Source organism: Rattus norvegicus, chromosome 6 (assembly GCF_036323735.1).
Source record: "Rattus norvegicus strain BN/NHsdMcwi chromosome 6, GRCr8, whole genome shotgun sequence".
NCBI classification, from domain to species: domain Eukaryota; kingdom Metazoa; phylum Chordata; class Mammalia; order Rodentia; family Muridae; genus Rattus; species Rattus norvegicus.
The window spans coordinates 128,046,423-128,067,712 of NC_086024.1; the positions used below are offsets into that span (position 1 = coordinate 128,046,423).

Genomic DNA, 21,290 nt, shown 5'->3' on the forward strand with positions numbered 1-21,290 from the left:
TCCCTTTCATTAAGTTTTAAGTTTCTCTCGGCTATGATTTTGAAATGTGTGCACACATATGTGGAGGGTGTCATCCTCAGGAACGCCATCCAGCTCCTGTGAGGCAAAGCCTCTTATTAGTCTAGAGGTTCTAGTTAGGCTAGTCTGGCTGGTCAATGAGTCTTGTGATCCCCCTCTCTGCACTACCCCAGTGCTGCGACTCCCAGAGCACATGACCAACACCTTTCCCTGTTAGGAGGATTCTGGGTTCAAACCTGGATCCTGGAACTTGGAAGGCAAGTGTTGTCTGAGCTGAGCCTTCAACCCAGCCAGCTCCCAAGCACTGTTCAGTAGTGGTCTTGTAAGTCTTTGGTTAAATTTTAAGTTTTGTAAATCTTTCATTGAATTTTGTTAGATTGATCCCTATGAATTTTATGTTTTAGAGCCAATGTAAATTGAATTTTGAAGGAAATAATTTTCACTTTTTACCTGGTGGATAAATAGATTTTTCTGAATTAGTGTTGTATCCTAGCTGAATTCACATACAAGTTCTAGAGGTTCCTAAGCCTTCTAGACTTTATAGAGTCCTTGTGGTTTTATTTTATTTTTGGGGGGTGGGAACATAATATCAACTACCAAAAGAATGCCTTTTACTCTCTCCTTTCTGATATTTTGGGGGTTTTATCACCTTATCACGGTAGGCGGAGCCATCAGCACAATAAGGGATGTGGAAGCGACCATTCCTGTTTTGTTTCCTGCCTTCAGCATCTCATTCTGGTGATGTGTTAGTCAGGGTTTTTGTTTTTGTTTTTGTTTCCCACAGACACTTTTTTAACAATTTGAGGGTGTTTCCTTCTATTTCCAATATGCTGAGTATTTTGGAACTCATATGTGTTTTTCTTTATTTTCTATGTTGAATTACATTGACTTTCCCCCCCTTTTTGTGTGTATAGCATGTTTGTACATGTATGTTAGTGCATGTCTGCAGCTGTGTGCGCCTTTGCGTGTGGAGGCCCAAAGTTGACATCGGGAATCTTCCTTGGTCATTCCTCCACCTTATCCTTTGAGGCAGGGTCTCTCCATCAAGCCTCAGAGCTTGCTGCTGCACTTAGTCTGGATAGGAAGCTTGCTCATGCGGGAGATCCCCCATCTCCATCTTCTGAGGCTCAAGTTATAGGCGGTGCCCTGTGCCCACATGGAGGATCTGAACGCTGGTCCTCTTCCCTGCCTTCTTCCCAGCCCCTGTGTCCATTGTGAAACTCTTCTGGCATTGTATGGATAAACCCTACTTGGTCATGATCATTTATCCTTGTCATCTGGAGTCGGATGCGGTGTCCAGAGGAACACTGCGCTGTGTGTTCTCTTCCTGTTCCTTTGTTTTTATCTATTCAGATAACAATCTTATCTGATGTTAGTTTTAGGGCTATGGGGGCCTCATGAAACAAATAGCCAAAGGTTTCCCTTGTTCTGGTTCCTTAAGTTAGTCATAAACTTAGGGCTCTGTTTTCCCTGAAGGTCATCTTTGGCCTTTGAACCAACATTCCAGGGCGGACTTGCACAGTGAGGCTGATGTGCCCAGCTTAGGAGAGCTTCTTGCCGCTTGGGATCTTTGACTTCTCACTTCTGGTAACCCACTCCCCTACCCAGCCACCTCAGGACTTATTCTTTCTGGTGCTTTTTGTCTAAGAGACAGGTCCACGTAAAACTCTTGGCTCCTATTTTACCACAAATGCCAGTCCAGATGCTCCAAGAAAACATGGCAGGACATCTCCTAAAAGAAGTGATGATACCCACTGCATTCCCTCAGGGCAACCCTCTCTTGGCCTTGCTAGGTCCTTGCTGATGACTCTCGTCCACTTCTGGACTTGTGGTCTTTGTAGGTCACTGGCTTTGGGGAGGCCTGAAGTGATTCTTTTGGGACTTTGTGGATCTGTCTGAAAAACCATTATGAAGTATTAGGTTTGACGATGGGTAATTTCATCTCTCTGAGGAAAACAGCGAACAAGACAGGTGGACAAAATTGCAGTATTCAGAGCCTAGCCTCCAGATCATGGCACACACGCTCGCTGGCCCATCGCTTGTGTTTTCTTCTCTGTTTGAACACAGCATGATGGTTCCAGGCAATGCGGCGGGTGTGGCCAAGCAGTTCCTGCGTTGTATCTTCCATCAGCTGGCCCCCAACGGCATCTTCCCTCAGCTCTTCCAGAGTGCCATCAAAGGTAACTCACTCCCCGGGGACCCACACACCACAACCTGGCCAGTCCTGGGAAACCCTACTAAACCTGACCATTTGCTTTCTAGATGGGACTTTTTTACGGACCTTAGCCACATCTCTCATGGACTTCAACGAGCTGAGCTCAATCGCTGCCCTCAGTCAGCTCCTGGAGGTAGGTTTGCGTGGGAGCTGCCCTAGTCCCCAGGCAAAGCTATGGACCACACCTATCTCCCTCCATGAGGTACTCCTGACCTGCTTCACGGTGCAGTGTTGTATCTCAAGATGGACGTGAAGCCTTTATGAGTTAACATAGAGAAGTCCCAGACTGCTTCACCATGCCCTAGGAGCTGCTAGGAGGAAAGCAGCAGCTGATCTTATCAACAGCTCCAGTCTTTGATCTGGAAGATTCTTTCCAGCAGGCATCACTCACTTCCTTCTCAGCACCCACCACACCAGTTACGTAGCCTTAGACAGTTCTTAATTCATGATCCCGTTTTACCTCATGGACGTAAAGATAGCTGGTTTTGTCCCCCGCAGTTTTCCCAAACATGGCTGGGTTTTCTACTGTATTCCTTCTGCCCGGTGCAACAGTCGGCCCGTGTAGCAGGCCGTCCGCCGTGTTTCTAGCGTGCATATTATGACTTCTGAGCAGACCTACACTGGGTGGCTTTACGATGCGTGTACAATTTCAGCATTTGATTGCCTGTGCTTTTGTGTTTTTAGGGTCTAAATAACAAAAAGAATTTACCAGCAGGGGGTGCTATGATACGCTGTTTGGAAAACATCGCCACGTTCATGGAAGCTCTGCCCATGGATTCTCCTAGCAGCCTCTGGACCACGATCAGCAACCAGTTTCAGACATTTTTTGCCAAGCTGCCTTGTGTTTTACCTCTGAAGGTGAGCTCAGCCCACATTCTCAGCTCCCACTGCTTTCTGCCCATCTGCTTAAAGAGACCAACGCGCGAAGCGTGGCCAGGTGATCTGATAGATCCCAGAGGGCTAGGGGAAATCTGTCAGGTAGCGTGAGGAGAATTGTTTAGGTTGTCCACTCTGCTGTAAGCAGCATGGCGTGGACACTTTACTTGCCAACAGCGAAGGCACCCAGGGGTCACCTGGTTTTCAGTTGAAGCCAACAGACTGTGGCTCATGGTCTCTCCTCTCTTTCTTTTCAAATTTGCGTTTGTTTTCATTGTCAGCGAGGGGGCTAGAACTCATCATCCTGTGCACACTAGTCAGTCACTCTACTACTGAACTGTATCCCCAGTCCTTAGAGCGCCTTTACGCGGAAGCGTTTCTCCTCAAGTGGATTTTAGATAGGTGAGGAAATGAATAGTTTTATCCAAAAGGAATCCGGACATAGGTAAAGTGTTAGCTTTAGAGAATTATTTAAAGTGGCTCGTGGGTTATTTTTGGAGTAATGTTCCGGAAAGAGCAAGATGACACTCGGTGGTTAATCTGTAGTTCGAGTATTGTGCTTAGTATGACCATGGACCTGATACTGAAAAACGAACAAAGAGAGGAAAAGAAAGAAAAGCAGGTGCTTACTTTATCATGGAGGGAGAAACCAGGGAGACGTGTTTTTCCCGTAGGTTGTCTCGTAAGGAGTCACACGTTAAGAGAGGAGGCTGGAGTTGTCATAGCTCCATGGGGGTGGGGTGGAGATGGGAGCCCAGGCCTCCTGACTCTCAGCCCAGTGCTCTGTGTAAGACTGCACACTGTTGTAAACCAAGAAAGCTGCGAGCATCCCATCCCCAGAACCTGGGCCTGGAGAGCCAGCCTTGGCAGAGCTGGTTCTTTGACCCTAGCTCCACTGGAGCTGTGTGATTTCTTCGTGTAACTCATGAATCAAATCACTCAAACTGAAACAAAACCAAATCATTGGTTCATCTGGCCAGGGAGGTCACGTGTTGGTACTTCATAGGTGGGGGATGTTGCAAAGGTCAGCCAACCCTGGTACTAGTGGATGCTAATGAGGATCCCGTGAGGTGAGGTGGTGACCCAGAGACTTTAGCTTGCTGAGTGCTGCCTTTTAGTGTTCAAAGGGACCTTGGAAAGCAACGCAAAAGATGGTTTCTGTATCACCACTCTCTGGGATACCTATTTATCCATAGCTTAAAGTAGACGAACAGATCCAAGCAAAGGGGACTAGTCCTGCGCTTGCAAGATAACTCAGGGAGCAAAGGTGCTTGCCACCAAGCCTGACAATCTGAGTTCGATTCTCGTGTCCCCTACAATGTATGGAAAGAACCAACTCCCAAAGATTTCTCTCTAACATCCATATGTGTGCCATGGCGTGCATGTACACCACACACACACACACACACACACACACACACACACACACACACAGGTGTGTGCATACATATCCCTGCACACATTTTAACATGGCCACACAGAATCCCCTTAGAGCAGAGAGATTGTCTTTCTGGAACATTCTTTCCTGATGAGCTATTCAGAAGCATTCAGAAGCTCCTGTCCTGATAAATAGTGAAAATGTTGAGCTCAGTACTGACCAGCAGGGAGCGCTGCTGCTGTAAACAACTGGCATGCCTAATTTGCGACAATCAGCTGCGCCTGCTGGGACTCCACCCTTAATGAGTGGAGTGGTGTGGTGAGAGGCAAGGTAATAAGGAGAGCTGAGACCCTTGACAGTGTTAATGCGTGGCTCCCATGGAGGGCCGCGCTCCTCTCCTGCTGATGCTGGTTCAGTGGGAACAAGCCTCAGCATATGCATATCCCCTCCCCACCCCCCAAGATGACATTTTCTGGCTTTTAAGTCACTAGGGTTTGGCCTGATCAGCAGCTAGTGTTCAGCTCCTGCTTTAAAGTAAGTAAATGCCACACCGATTCTGAAGGGTATTGGCATATTGAACAGGCCCAGGTTCTTTTAAAAGATACTTAGAAAATACCACCAGGATTTATGTAAGAGCGTTCCCTACTGGGCCAGATCTGAGAACTGATTCTGTTTTGTCCTTAATCTCTTGGGGAAATATCCTCCCCTGAAACTCTTACAGTTTGCTTTTGAGGAGTCTCACTGAAGTGGACCTGGACTTCAGTGTGCACCACTCTTGCTGCTAATCACAGTCACAGAGGACTGTCTGTCACTGGTTGGAGTGTGGCCTGAGGATTTGCATTTGAACAAATGCAAATTTCAGGTGATAGACAAGCTGCAAGTCCAGGGATCCAAGAGGATCCCCCTGGCTTAGTCTAAACTGTGTGGAAGGGGGTCAGTGCCCATTGCAGAAATGCTGTAAGGATATGCTTGCAACAGTAAGGACCGCGGGTTATTTGTGCTCTGCCATTTCTTCCCGATCCCTGCAGACCAGGGGGTTTTCAAAGCATATTTTGATGTAGAAATTTGCAAAGCGTGATTTTCTCTCTCAGAAATTTTGCTGGTCTTCTCCAGGTTCCAGGTCATGTCTTTTCCTGACAAAGGGAAGATGACTTCCCTCCTAGGGACTGGGGACATGTAACTCAGCAGTACCACCCCTTTTTACTGTGCAAAGGGACCAAAGTTAATCCCCAGCCTTGGGAAAAATTAAAATAAGAAACAAATCCTAGAGAAAGGGTGATAAAACTGGGTCTTATTTAGACCAATGATTTCTATAAGGTTTTTTTTTTGCCCCCAAATAGCTTTTCATAATTTAGCATGCCTCCTTAGATTGGTATACATTTAACACCTGCTACTTACCTATGTGTCTACATGCCATCTCTCTAGCCACTTGTTCATCCACTTATCTGCCCATCCATCCATCCATCCAGTTCTTTATCCAACTTTCTATATCATTTAGTTCTTGAACTATATCTTTGAGAAATGGCTTCAGAGCTGCACTTTTAATTTATTTAATAATTATTTTAATTTTATGTAATTTTTAATTAAAATATTTATCTGAGAGTGATTATTTTTAATATACATAAGACACAGTATAGCTGTAGTTACAGTAAGACGTGTGCGTGTGTGCGCACGCGCGCATGCGCATGAGGTTATATATGTTTGTGCATGTGTGTGTGCATGTGTGTACATGTGTGTATGAGTGTATGTGTGAATTGCTGTGGATATGTGTTCATGGGGAGGCCGGAGGTCAGCACTGGGAATGACTCCTTAGGCATGGTCCACCAGGCCTTTGAGATGGACTCTCTTCCTGGCCTGAGCTCACTGACTTGGCCAGGCTGGCTGACCAGTGAGCCCCAGGAATCTCAATGCCATCACCACCTAGCCCTGTGATTATAAACACCTGCCAACATAAGCAGTTCCTTTACATGGATTCTAGAGAGCAAGTTTGGGGCTTTATGCTTATGTGACAAGCCCTTACTGACTGAGCTATTGTTCCAGACCTGCATTCTTCCTTTTGCAAAATAAATGCAGAAAATATTTGAAGCAAAGGAAACATTGAGAGCTGACTTTTCCCTTTTCATATCTGTTTACAGTGTTCTTTAGATTCCAGTTTGAGAATTATGATTTGCCTCTTGAAGATACCTTCTACCAATGCCACGAGGGTATGTATTTTTGTTGTTGTTGTTGTTGTTTTAAAGTACTTCAGAAAAGCTTGACTCGTTGGTTATTTGATTGCTTTATGACTGAAAGACAGGCAGATAGCAATACTGATAACATGGCTGCTGTGTATGGAATGACTCCTGTTAGTATCACTCTGGGTCAGCATCTAACATCCTGCAATGCTACTGTTTGTAGCCATTCATCCTGGTCTAGCCCACCACTCCATCCTCCAGATTACCAACTAGCCGAGCCTTTTAAATAGGGTTGTATTGGTTCCTTAGCTAAAAGTCTTTGATGACTTCTGATTTCTTTTAAGATAACATTTAAATTCCTTGATGTAGCATACAGTTACATCTCTTCTCACCAGATCACTTTCCCAGTCTAATCTCTGCTTGTTTCATTCAACCATGCTTCTCCCTGCAGCCTCAAAGTCAGCATCATTATCATCAAGATGACAGTGGACACTGTCTGTTGAATACTCCTATATTGCATCAGGTGCTTTACACATATAATCTTAGTTTCAGACTCTCACCCTTTATAGGCTGTTTCCTTTCAAACCCTTGTCAGTGTGCTGAACACCTTTTCATCCTTCAAGTCTCATTTAAAGCTTGTAAATGTTCATATAATCTGTAGGAAGCACTTCCTTGATCAAGCTTTTAGTATTAACACTTACAGTTTCCTGCAGATGCCAGGAAGTTCATGAGCCTTGTGGGGTTTTCTGGACTGTTTCTCATTTCCTTTTATACCCTGCTCACATATCTTGGCTGCTTCCTGTGCAGCAGTACAAGAGCTTATTTTATGATAGTGCTTAATTACTAGCTCATCATCTACCAACAATGCACATTTCTTATAGCTATGCGTTCTTAACTGGTTTTTCCCCCTGTACTTTCACAGAGTCAGAATTCATGCTAACTGGTTGAGAGATTACCCAGTCTGTGACTGTACAGAGAAGGACATAGGCTTCAGAAGCAACATGTCTAATCAAGGTCATAGAGCCAGTTTGTGAATATCTGAAATTTAAGCATACATCCTTAGCAAGTTTCTAGGGTTTTCTGCTGTGCCATGTTGCCAATTAGCTGTTGTTTATGAGCATTTTCATATAATCTAGAATATAGCTTTCTATCTCACCATTTCAAAGTTTCTTTAAGGTTTTCTATATGAAAAGCACCACAAAAATTTTTATAGAGGAGTACCAATAAATGAAAAACACCCATTTTCAGGGGACAAACAACAAGTAATGAACTTGTTTTTATGTAAATATAAAAGGAATTCCAAAATGTTTCTGGGTTGAAGAGAAGGCTTAACAATTAAGAGTACTTGCTTTTGCAGACCCCAAGTTTGTTTCCAGGCACCCATGTCAGGCAGCCAATATTCCCTTGTAACTCTGGTTCCAGGGGATCTGATAACTTCTGGCTTCCGCAGGCTCCTGCACACACATGGCATAAACACACATATGCACACACACATAAATAAAAATAATCTAAATCTTTAAAACTAAGTTCAGATCTGGAGCTGCAAAGATGCTTGGAGGGTTGTTGCCTTTGACAACAAGCATGACTTCTCGAGTCCCCATCACCAGAACTCATCACCAGAACTCACATAAGACCTGGATGCCAGACAGGGGCTCTGAGAGAGGGCAAGAGAGACTCTACCTAAAACAAGATAGAAGGTGAAGACAGCTACCTGAGGCTATCCTTGGACCTCTACATGCACACCATGGCATGAACACACGCTCACATGTGAACACACACCAAGTAATTATTTTTTAATATATTTGTATCCTCTTATTGGGTCATTCTTTCTCTGAAATGTATTTTAAGGAAGAACACTGAGGTGAACATTTGATATGGACATATTTGCTGAAGTGCTGTTTTCAGTGTGGCTGTTAAGATGGATGGCTCTGAAGAGTTACATAGCACTTTAATTTCTTATATTGTTAATAAAAGATGCACTGTGTATGTCTGTATCCAGACCCAAGGTTCCGACTAAGAAGGGCAAAATCAAGTGCTAGAGCTTGCGCTCTCCCTGGCTCCTGGAGTTGCCAGAAGAACTTTGAATAGAACAAACAATGGAGAAGCACTGCCTGGCACTCAGTGGGTGCTTACAAAACATGAGTGACTTGTGAAAGCCTGCAAGACTAAAACTTGGCCCTGAGGGTAGGGCTCAGATAAGGAAACGAACAGGCAACTTCCCTCTGATGAATACTTGCAGGAAACTGGGCAGCAGGAACTGTGGCTGAGTTCATGGGCCTTGGAGATACACATGGGACATTCCTCAAGAGTATAACTGTGTGGATCTGAGCCACAGCTGCTCAAGGGTCTAGAGGAACAGACTGAGTGGTCCTAACACAGCCTCACAGAGATGGGATTGCCAGCCTAGCATGAGGACAGGGCCATTTCTCATTTTCATGAGAAAATGAGAGGTTTTATTTTATTTTTTAATTTATTTTATCTTTTGAGCAATAAAGTGATTGGGTCATTCTCTTTGAATTGCTGGTTGAGTTTTTAGACCAACAGAATGGCTATTCACAGCTGCTTGCACTGGATCTCTGAAAAAACAACTCTTGCAGTTAAGGGTCAATAAGATTAATTAATGCCGGGACTGGGGATTTAGCTCAGTGGTAGAGTGCTTACCTAGGAAGCGCAAGGCCCTGGGTTCGGTCCCCAGCTCCGAAAAAAAGAACCAAAAAAAAAAAAAAAAGATTAATTAATGCCTTTGCAGAGTGAGGAAGCAAACAGCCTGTCTGTCTCTCTGTCTTTGCAGAGTTTGTTGGAGCCCTTCTCCAAGCTGCTGAGCTTTGTCATTCAGAATGCAGTCTTCACGCTGGCCTACCTGGTGGAGCTGTGTGGCCTGTGCTACAGAGCCTTCACAAAGGTGAGCCTCCTCTGTGTTCCCAGGACCCCAGAGGCAGAGCGGCCAATCCCCGTCAAGGTCTGGTTGGATGCTTTACACATGTATACATTAGCTGGTTCTGGAATGTACAGATTTGGAGACGGAGGCCACGTGGAGGCCATTTCCTAATGGCCTAAGTGACCTCGCATGGACCTTTTCAGGTTCATTAGCGCATCATTAGCGGGTAGCCGATCCTTAATGCTCCCGTGTTTCTGTCCCAGCCTCTGAGATGAGAATCTTCCTCAGGGTTCCTCTGCTGGTCTCCCACGCCTGAGAAAATGGAAGGGTACTTCCTGTCCAGTAGTTATGGCGGCCTTATCGTGGCTGGTAGGCATTGGCCTCAGGAAATGCAGGCAGCAGGAGAAAGTGGGATCCTTCCCACCCTGAGGACAATGCTTCAATGCTCCCTTCTAAGGCTCAGTGTCCTGAGCTTGTTTTCAATGGGCCTCTGTTTCTGTGGGTTCCTCCCGAACATGCAGAGCCCTCTCTATTTCTGTCTCCTCCTTCTATGAGCCCTTTCTTTTCCTCCGAAAACTCCCATTTTACAACAAAGCTTTCTTTCTATTTATAAAGAGCTCCCCAGCCATCTTTCTCACCAACTTGCCCCCACTCCGCCATGCTATGTGTCCCTCGATAACATTCTCTTTGGCCTTTCACATCCTTAGCTACTTACCGTCCTGCCTGGGGCATATATTTTCTCCCTCTCAAGACAGTATTTTTCCCCCTCGGACATTCTCTTTGACAAGTAACTCAACCCCCCTTTTTCTTTCATGCTTAAAAAAGTGGATATACAAAACGCAGTCCCAAATTCAGTAAAAATGCTTTATTTTTAGAAGTCATTTTATTCTAAAAGGGTTCCGTCTAATAACGCTTCCTTATGTAATCCGATAAGAAGACAGGAAAACATAAAGAACCCTGGTGACATCGTCAGGCAGTCTAGAAAATCCAGAACCGCCCCCACTGAAAAGACTAGAGTTTGGATGAAATATAGTAATACTTTTATAACATTTACTTTAAATGTACGTTTGGTGTTATAAGAACAACAGAGCAAAGGAAGAGGGACTTGAGAACCCAAACGTGGAGCACAGAAGCAGGACTGTGTCGGGGAGTTGCTGTCTTAACAGCACAGCGGTTTGAGTGCCAATGTCCACACAAGAGAAGGAGATGGCGTTATTCAGTTCCATAGCAGGAGTTGGAGTCAGGTCATCACTCTCAGGAAGTCAGAACCGTTGAAGGCTGTCTGTCCACTGGGTAAAGGGCAGTTTGGGAGGAATACATTTGTGATATGGTAGTGACAAGCATTGCTATGGGTTTTAAGCCTTCTGATGGAGAACTAATCTTATATCCTTTGACAAATTAGTAAGCACAGGCAGATCACTGAAAAGAGCAATGGAATTTATGGTACTTGCAAACTGCGACAGCGGCCAAGCTGAAGCCACATGACACTGGTGCTACTCCAGAGACAGGTGCTCAGCTTCTGTGTCTCTGCGGAAGGAAGCTCAGAAACAGACCTCAGGCATCTCTGGAGAGAGGAGCCTGCAGCCAGCCCCAGCATGACTCCTGAGGCTAACACCCTGAGGAGCCTAAGTGGTCGAAACTCAATTCGGCCCAAGTAAAAACACCTACCAGGGACTAGATTAGGAGAGTCAATAAATAGAAATGATATTTCTCCCAAGAATATGAAAATTGTGAGACAGGGACCATTAGAGTACACGCCATACTATAAGAGTATATACTCCATTTTATACACATATAAAGGATTGAAGAAACAACCCGAAAAGAGATTTATTCATTTAAAAGGAAAATCCGGTCAACTTAAACTTGATAAAAAGTGAATGGTAATCACTAATGCAAAAAAAAAAACAAAAAAAAACCCTGCAATTGACAGATTAAATAGCAAATTAGACATAGCCTAAAGGGAGAATTGGAGACATGGAAAAGCAGAAAGACATTGAAAAACACCGAGACAAAGATGAAAAGATGAAAGCTATAAAGACCTAACACACAGTAGGCAATTCTGTAGAAAACAGACTAGGGTTTTTATCATTTACATAGTTAGTGAAAACTATCAGTTCTCTGATTTGGGATACAATGTATCCAAAAGTATTACCCATCCTCCCACCTGCGCCCACTCACCTACACTCACTCACCTGTACACACTCACTTGTGCTGACTCACTTGTACCCACTCACCTGCACTCACTCACCTGTATACACTCACCTACACACACTCACTTGTTCCCACTCACCTGCATTCACTCACCTGTGCCCACTCACCTGCACTCACTCACCTGCACACACTCACCTGTGCCCACTCACCTGTGCCCACTCACCTGTATCCACTCACCTGCACACACTCACCTGTACACACTCACCTGTACACACTCACCTACACACTCACCTGTGCCCACTCAATCTGCACACAGTCACCTGTGCTGACTCACCGACACACTCACCTATTCCCACTCACCTGTGCCCACTCACCTGCACCCACTCACCTGCACACATTCACTTGTGCCTACTCACCTACACACTCACCTGTGCCCACTCACCTGCGCCCACTCACCTGCACACACTCACTGCAAACATTCACCTGTACTCGTTAGTTAATATGAACAGCTGTGATTGGAACAAGCAAGAAAAAGAAATGTTTTAAGAGCAACTGAGACAACACACACTCTGAAAATAGACTGAACAGCAAGCCTCACAACACCAGAGGGAACTGGATTCCAATGGGAAAGTCTTTAAAATGATAGGAGAGAAAAAGAATTGTTTACCTAGAATTCTCTATAGCTAAGAATGCCTTAAAAGGTTGAAGGCTAAGGAGGTATTCTTCATGAGAAAGGAAAGAAAGTATTGATCGATTCTCATAGAGATCCATTTGTTTTTATTTTCTGTATATGAGTGCCTGTATCTATGTATGTGCACCATGTGTGTACCTGTTACCCAAGGAGGCCAGAGGAGAGCATTGAGCCCCATGGAATTGGAGTTACAGATACGAACTCTTCAAGTGGGTGCCAGAAACTGGGCCTGGATCCTCCGAGAGAACAGTGTTTCCTTTCTGCCGAGCCATCTCTCGAGCCCTGAAAACGTGAACACATTCTTCCCGACCTAATACTTCAAGACAGATTATAATATGAAGAGAATTGAATCAACAGAGAAGGTTTCTAAATATACAAAGGAAATTTACCAAAGAAATTAATAAAATGTATAAATCTAAGAAATCACTGACAATATAAAGCAACAGCAGTAATAATATTAATTATACTTGCTAGTAATATCACTAAGTATAAAACAAAAGGACAATAAAATACCAGCTAACAATAGTCTGGTTACAGGGTGTGTGTGTGTGTGTGTGTGTGTGTGTGTGTGTGTGTGTCTGTGTGTCTGTGTGTGTGTCTGTGTGTCTGTGTGTGTCTGTGTGTCTGTGTGTGTGTCTGTGTCTGTGTCTGTATGTTTTTATGTGTAGCTCAGGGATGAATTTAAGGCACTCTCCCTATTGTTCACAAGGACAGGGATTATGTGACTTTAAACTCTTAATACATGTCACTATTTTGAGTATAAACTTCGAAAGCCAGAAATGCACTATGTAAGTTCCAAACAAGTACAGAGATAAGATACAAATAAAAATGTACTTATGACAAAAAAACACAGAACAAGCTGCTGCTGGAGAGGTGGCTCAGTGGTTAAGAGCACTGACTGCTCTTCCAGAGGTCCTGAGTTCAATTCCTAGCAACACATGGTGGTTCACAACCATTTGTAATGGCATCTGATGCCCTCTTCTGGTGTGTGTCAAGATAGAGTACACACACACACACACACACACACACAATATAATAAATATAATATAATTAATATAATAAAAATAAATAACTTAAGTGATGGAAAGATAGTGTAAAGGTGGCATTGACAGCTTAAAGCCTCTCACAGATTAACACCGTACAGCTCTAGTGATGATGTCCACTCAGGGTTCAGAAACACACTGCTATCCACCTCATGCACACTAATAAAATAGAAGCTGGGAGCACAGTACAAATGCTCTATAAGGCAGCAGGCTCCCGATTCCAGCCAGACAAAGGCAACATGGATGGAGAAGACAGACCAGTGCCCTTCATACATGAAAAACTTACAAACGGGTGTGTTAAAGGCAGAGCCTTGTGAGCCAGCTAGGATCTGCAGGACTATAGGTGTGCAACCAAACATTTGCTTCTAATGAACCACGGGCATGTTTATTATAGAGCAATTGCTTGACAGGCAGGCACTTTTACCATTTATCAACGGTAAAGGCATGGTGATGGGGAGATGGCTCAGCGGTAGGAACACACACTTTGTCCCTGCAGAGGAATTAAAGTTCCTAGCACCAATGCTGGGCACCTTACAGCTGTTTATTACTCCAGTTCCAGGGGATTCAACGCCCTCTTCTGGCCACTGTGGCCACCTGCACCCACAGGCATGTGCCCACACACAGATACAGGCACAAAGGCATTAAAAATAAAAAAGTAAATCTTTATTTTAAATATTCTCATTACAGAGACGGATCTGCTTGTTCATTTTTATATAAAGAATCAAATCTTCCTGGGATCTTTGACCCTGCAGGACATAGCTTGTCTTTAACATTTTTCAGAGCTGTTTGGTATTTTATTTTCTTCTCATTGAGGCTGAGAACCAGGCTTTGCCTAAATCTGTAGGGCAAAAACTGCAGAAGTATATCCAAGGCCATCTCAAATTGTTGGAAAAATTTTTCCTAATCCCCAAGCTGAAATTCATGTAGCGGTTTTTTAGAATGAAGTGTAAGTCAGCCACTGGAGCTGCAGTTTTAAAATTAAACATTCTAACTCCGTGACTCGGAGGCACACTCACTTGACATGCATGTGCTAAGGGATGGTGGTGAGGCCATCTTACAAGCCTTTGCTCTCCATAACTAAGCCATACGTTCTGCAAAAGGAGAGCCTGTGTAGAAGCGTGCCCACTGATAGTCTGTCATAGCCTGAGCATGTGTTCCAGTACGCACCCACATGTTCAATGCAGAGCGTGTGTGTGTGTGTGTGTGTGTGTGTGTGTGTGTGTTGTGTGTGTCACACCACACAGCACAGGTGAGCGCAGCAGACACCTGGGATTCATTGCATGCTTAATTCTGAGCTTAGATTTGGTCAAGAAACCTTTTACTGTTGCCAGTGTCACACACACACACACCCCATTTTGTCAGCCTTACATTGAGTCACAGGATCTTAGATATGCAGTTTAAAAAGCTGCAGACAGAGTCATTTGAAGCCAAACTTAACACGTTGAAAGGTTTGTTTTTGTTTTAGGGCCAGTGAAATGGCTTTGTAACAAGGGCAGAGTCACCTGTTATAAAGCCCAATGACTTGAAATTGACAGGACCCATATGGTAGAAGGGAATCGCCAAGTCCTGCAAGTTGTCCTCTGCCCTACCTATGTGCGCACGCATGCACACACACACACACACACACACACACACACACACACACATGGGGGGGCAGTAAGGGAGGGAGGGAGAAAGAGAGAGAGAGAGAGTAAGAGAATTATTAAGTAAACAGGGCATTTTCTTTTAAGCTTCTTGGAAGCATCGGCATGATAGGTAGTCAAGTACACAGAAATCATGAGGTTAGTGCCCAGAGGAGCAGAGTACTGCAGAGCTGTGAGCCTAGACCTGAAGGCCCGTCCCCCTGGGAGTGTTGGGAATGTGGACATGCGACTGAGAGACTGAGCTGCAGTTTAAGAAGCTAGTGAGGGTAGAGACAAGCATGAGCTAGAGACTGGATCTCACATTCTCTGGGGACATGCTCTGTCTAGGGCCACAAACTAAGAAAGCCCGGCGTAAACTTGTTTTTGATGGTCCCAGCACAATGTTGGCTCTGAGGTTAAATCCACAGACCTTCTGGGTACTAAGGTACCATAGTCAGCGAGGGCAGGCCACACCCACCTGGGGATAGCAAGCAAAAGGTGCTTTGAAGGAAGATAAGAGTTCAGGAGGAGCCTCTTCTGCACACCACCTTTGAAGAGGAAGCTGTCCTCACTGTTCACAGTAACCAGCTCTGCAAATGGAGACACTGAGTCCCTGGAGCTCCTGACGGCTTTGCCATGAGCCCTCTGTCCTACGAGACATCACCACTCGCTTAACTGCACACTTACACGCAACACACTTTCTTCCATGTGTGTGGTGTTTGTGATAAAGTGTTCAGTCGACGGTGAATCGTGCACAGCTCTACAATATAATATTAGTAAGCTGTTGACTCACAATAATGAGTTAAGGACTAATTAAAGAAAACAGCACAAGTAATCCAAAGTTGAAAAGAAGGTACAGTCTGGGATACCATAAAAGAGAAGACCATAAAAAAGGTTAAAAAAGACAATATGTTTCAACGAAGGTGTGCACGTATAGCCAAGATACAAAAACACGAAATAAGCAACAGACTCAGGGTAATGAGGACTTCAAGGAGGGAGGGACGCTGCAGAAGGGCCCTGCAGGTGGTTCTGTTGAAGGAGAGGTTTCAGCAAAGGTGGGTGGTGGGTGCCTAGAATCTCCCATTCCCCTGCTCTTCTGAACACTCCAAGTCACCCACGTGAAGAAAGGAGAGCCTTGGTGGGAACTTGGAGCTTTGTGGCCAGCTGTGGGCGCTTCTCTGCATCCTTCTGTACTGAGAAGCATACACTTAGTTCTGTTTGCTTGATGCAGTTCTTGGGCTCTGCTCCATGTGGCTCAGAAGCAAATCCTGTGGTTTTGATATCTAAGAGAAATCCTGCCACTCATCTGTTCTGTGATGTGTCCTTGTTGTAGCCTCGGCAGCGGACTCATTCCACACACGGAACCGTCTGTCTTTTAGTTTGAATTTTATTTCCGGGAGGCAGCTCACTGCACCTTTAAAGTCTTTGAGTTTCCAATCTGTCAATTTTTGAGGCTTGCTTGGCACAGATCATGCAAATTGGGCCTTGAAAAATGACAGGACCGTTTCTATCTTGTTTTATTTAGGAGCGGGATAAGTTTTACTTGTCTCGGAGCGTTGTTCTGGAACTTCTGCAGGCCCTGAAGCTCAAGTCACCTTTGCCAGACACAAACCTCCTGCTTCTTGTCCAGGTAAGCCCGTGCTGCATACGTAAAACTGCTCATGATCTTGCCCGTGTCGGGGGCGAGGGGGCAGGGAATAGAGGCCTGGGGTATGTGCCTGAGGCCAAAGCCTGTGTCAGGAGACAGGGGAGTGGCAGTCTAATGTTCATACTGTCCTTGACTCTTCTACTAAAAGAGGAGTAATTTTCCCCCAGTGTGGATCTAGTTTTGTGAATGATAAAAAAGTAAAATAAAACAATAATTTTTCTAACCAAGAAACGTGCAGTCCAGGGCTGGAGAGGTAGATGGTCACTAGGTTAAGAGCACTCGTTAGCTCTTGTGAGGGACCAAGTGTGTTTCCTCAGCACCCACATCTGACTCAATCCAGCTCAAGGAGAGATACAACGGTTTTTCTGGCTTCTGGGGTATGCGCACATATGCTCACGCACCCAAACCTCCCCGGAGAGAGGGGAGATTTAAAATGAAAGAATTTAAAAAGAAGGGAAATTTGTAATTCATCAGCTGCCAGGCGGCTCACACGACAGTGCAGAGATGGGACCAACAAAGCCCAGAGTGGGGCTGTGGGCAAAGTTTTCCTGTGCGGTCCAGTGAGCATGAGTCAGCCTAGGAATCTTCTGTATTTATGAGGATGGGCCAAGCCAGACAAGCCAACTGGCAGGATGTGCTGAGTCCATGGGGTGGGAAGCAGGGCTCAACTGCTGCGGGTCCCCTAAGGTGAGGCTTGAAGACCAGCACTGGAGATGTAATGACAGTGACTACAGTTTTGGATACTGGGCTACACGTGAGGGGCTGAAGCTTCTGTCCCCATGCCCTTAACAGCATCACAGGCAAACCCACTTAAACCTCCAAGATAGGCTGTGCCTTGTGCCAGGAGGGAGAGAGCTAAGGAAGGTCCTCGGGGGAAGCTGTGAGCAGGCGGGACTCTGTCCTGTGTGATGTGCAATCAGGGAAAACTTTGTCGGGGCCTTGGCGTTACAGCTGGGTCATCGAGGACAAGTGTCTGCCTGGTAGCTCAGGTAGCCAGAGACTGCAAGGCTTTACACAAGCTCCCGGGCCCTGGGTGCGCAACACAGCACTGGACAGTTAATCACCCCTGGTCTTGAGCAGAGCGCATCTGCGTGGCTGATCTTCTAGGCTCTGGCGCCTCACAATGTAGCCGTTGCGGGCTGGTTTCTCCGAAGTACACGAGTCAACCGTAATAAGCGCTTATCACGAAACCACAAAAGAACGCTGACAGTTTCAATTACCCGGCGCTTAAGGCAGCTAGGAAAACAGTGGTTACTACTGCACCGGGTGCCATGTAAATAACAAAAACAAACTGGCTGAACAAGAAAGAAGGCTAAACGTAGACGTTTCTAGACAGGCCCCAGGAATGTGTGTCCACGGTCACACACACAATACGTTTAGGTTGTTTTGTTTTGTAAGACTGAGTCTCATTCTGTAGTCTAGGCTAGCTTCAGCTTCTCAGAGGATCTTGCCTTAGGCTGTCAAGTACTAGGATTATATTTTCAAACTAACACACACACACACACACACACACGCATGCACACTCACACACTCTCACTCACACACACACATGCACACACAGACACACACACACACACAGTCACACACACACTCTCTCACACACACACTCACACACACACAAGCACGCATGCACACACTCACATATGCACACACACAGACACACAGACACACTCACACACACACTCTCACACATACACAGACACACACACACACTCACACACACAGACATACTCACACACACTCTCACACACACACACTCACACACACATACTCACACACACTCTCACACACACACTCACACACACATACTCACACACACTCTCACACACACACTCACACACACACACAATCATTAAGTTTAGAAATTATTCAGGTTGAAGCTGTGTTCAGGAAACACTACTATCCTACTCTCAAGGAACAGCTTTGTCACTAAAGTAAAAGTAACAAAAAGTAACAAAAGTAAAAGTAAAAGTTAGCATCATGCCATTTTGAAGTAACCCATGCTCTCTAAACTCTTAGAGTAAGTCATTCTAGTTATTAATGAGATGAGTCAGTGAGGCATAGCTTGAAGCCAGCATAGCTTCCTGGTCCCCTCGAGGTCCTACCCCTGCTGTGGAGAGAGCTTCCTGTGTGTGAAGGGGAAGAGCCTCAGTGTCCCCTCTGTCTGCTCCATTCACCTTTCACCGGTGGGCCCTCTAGCTGCCTCTTGAGGATAGTGAGGTGACAGCCACGCTCTCCTGGCTGTTCCTTGGCCGGAAGGTCTAAGCTAGACTCATGCTCCCATCTTTCTTGGAGGGTAGCATCAGCTCCCAGCACCCAGACAGTCAGCAAGGACAGAACATGTACCATGGACAATGAGACACCGGCTTTCTTCACATGGGTCAGTGACCACATTCTGAGGACAGCAGGATCTGACTCCATAGCTGAAAAAAAAATACATCTTGGGAGATAGAGGAGGATGGCAGAGAGGACAAGGTCCCCAGGTAACCAGCATGGATCACGTAGCTGCCATCATCCAGAAGAGCCTGTTGCCCTGACACCAGATCCGACATCAGCCGCCTCCCTAGAAATGCCTTCCTAGATGGCTGAGTTCGTCTGAACGGAACTGTTGTGCCCCTCCCATGGAGAGGACACACCTTAATTGGGTTTCAGTCAGCAAGATGGCAGTACCAAAGACCCTGCCCGACTGTGCTTGCCTACTTTCAAGCTCCCATGGCAGCACAACAACTCGTTAAAAGCCACTGAAAAGACAGACTCCTAGTCCAAATGGCTTTCCCCTGCTCCTCGGTTTGCAGAGTGGAATCTCTGCTAATTTGCACGCACCCCTCCCACGCCGTGGGGTACCCACGCATCCAAGTGTCGAGGGATCACGTTGGTAAAAGGTCCTCTCTTAAAAATAGGTTAGCTGTGGGCTGAGAACAAAGGTATAGCCGCTGTTTTTAATACGAGTTGCTAATCCTAGCTGAGGTACTAAGAACCCGCCCTATGGGAGGGGACGAAGCGCTATTTTGGGGATTCTTTGGTAAGGGTGAACTTATCGATGGCGCCTCATGGGTGGTGGTGTGCGTCTTTGTGTCCTTTTGTTTCTGGTGGAGGAATTCATGTTTCAGTGGCAGTATCTTCCTTTCTGAGAGCACAGAATTCTCTTGGTTTTGTTTTGAACTTTTGTCTTTGAGATTATAATATAATCACACACACCATCTCTCCCTTCCCCTTCCCTCTGAAGCCTCTTTTTTTATTCATTGTTGCTACACGAAAGCTCCTCCCTTACTCCACCCTGCCCCTTTCTGTTTGAGCAGTTACAGTGGAGGGCCCTGCCAGTTTGTGCTTGGCAGCCCTAGTGGAAATGACGGATTTACCGAGTTCGGTTGCTCATACGCTGTTAAGAAAATACACTGGATTGTGACGTACCTGCCTTTTTTAGAGGATCCTGCACTTTTTCTCTCTTTCAAGGGAAGTCCCTTTTTAAAATGTTGTCTTGTATAAGTCCTGATGGCTTTGAACCTGAGCACGCAGGGGGCAGGCACCCGAGGAAGGTGGAACCTGGTACTCACGTCTGGTGTTTCTTTGGTGACCTCCCCTTGTTCAGTGGCCACGAAGCCATACAAGCGCATTTTGAGGGCCCAGGACCTCCCGCTGTCCCGGGAGACCACTCTCAATGCCCTTTCTGTCACACAGTTGGTGTGGCTCCATCTCACCATGGCCTCCCTGCTGGAGTCTCTCTTTCATCAGAAGAATGAAAGTTAACACCGGCATCCTGACAGCAGCGGGCTTAGCACTTATCTAGAGGGTCTCTGTCTCAGAATGCAGACTCAGACAGCTTTGGAAAAGTCATGCAGTGGGCAGACATGCACTGGTGTTGGGTCAGGAATATGCCTTCTGAACTCCGTTAGTCTGGTAAATGTTACTTACCCATTTCACAGTCTTTACTCACAGATTCTGGTCGAAGTTACGGGCTTTCAGGTGTCTGAACCTGATGGAGGACTTTTCCCTCTACGGCACTAGAAATGAACACACTAGATAGCAGATGGATGGGTGTCAGGAGCTGTGCACATCCCGCCACGCAGCTCTCAGCATAGCTACCCCCTCCCCCTTTCCCTCCCCCATCCCCGTAGCTTGGGACTAAAGCTAAGTTCCTTCCATGAATGGCTGCACCTCTCACAGGAGAAGAACAGTGTTCGTTAGCCCTTAGACTCGGTCCTCAGAAGGTCATTGACTTAGACCCCTGCGTGGGAGCCCTGATCAGTTAGCGCAAATGTTGGTTTCCATTCTTGAGTCCCATAATTTCTCATCAGGCGCCCCTTCCATGATTGTCTCTGCTCCATCCCAAGTGCTCTCTTCTTCCAGTTTGACAAGATGGAGTTTGCCTAGCGTCACGAAGGTGTTTTGACCCTACGTTTGTCTAGCATCACGAAGGTGTTTTGACCCACCCAGGTTCCCCACACCTACCAAATGGATGGGAAGGAGAGGGTGTCTGTCTCTGAATCCTGCAAACGGCAGATCCCAAATTTGCTAGCATAGCTGGCCAGAGGCCAAGAAGGGAAATTAAACAGGAGTTACTTACCCAGCAGTCTCTGGGCTTCAGTTAACTCCCCC

General features: G+C 45.7%; 1 protein-coding gene across 26 annotated transcripts in view; it reads left to right on the forward strand.

Moving 5' to 3' along the window:
- Positions 1–21,290, forward strand: part of Unc79 (unc-79 homolog, NALCN channel complex subunit) — a 250,710-nt gene that overhangs the window by 204,752 nt on the left and 24,668 nt on the right. For all 26 annotated transcript variants that reach the window (XM_063261997.1, XM_063261998.1, XM_063261995.1 and 23 more), the window contains 6 exons: positions 2,086–2,198; positions 2,281–2,366; positions 2,918–3,091; positions 6,623–6,691; positions 9,453–9,563; positions 16,572–16,676. In XM_063261997.1, coding sequence (XP_063118067.1) covers positions 2,086–2,198; positions 2,281–2,366; positions 2,918–3,091; positions 6,623–6,691; positions 9,453–9,563; positions 16,572–16,676 — 658 coding nt within the window. The remainder of the gene's footprint in view (positions 1–2,085; positions 2,199–2,280; positions 2,367–2,917; positions 3,092–6,622; positions 6,692–9,452; positions 9,564–16,571; positions 16,677–21,290) is intronic.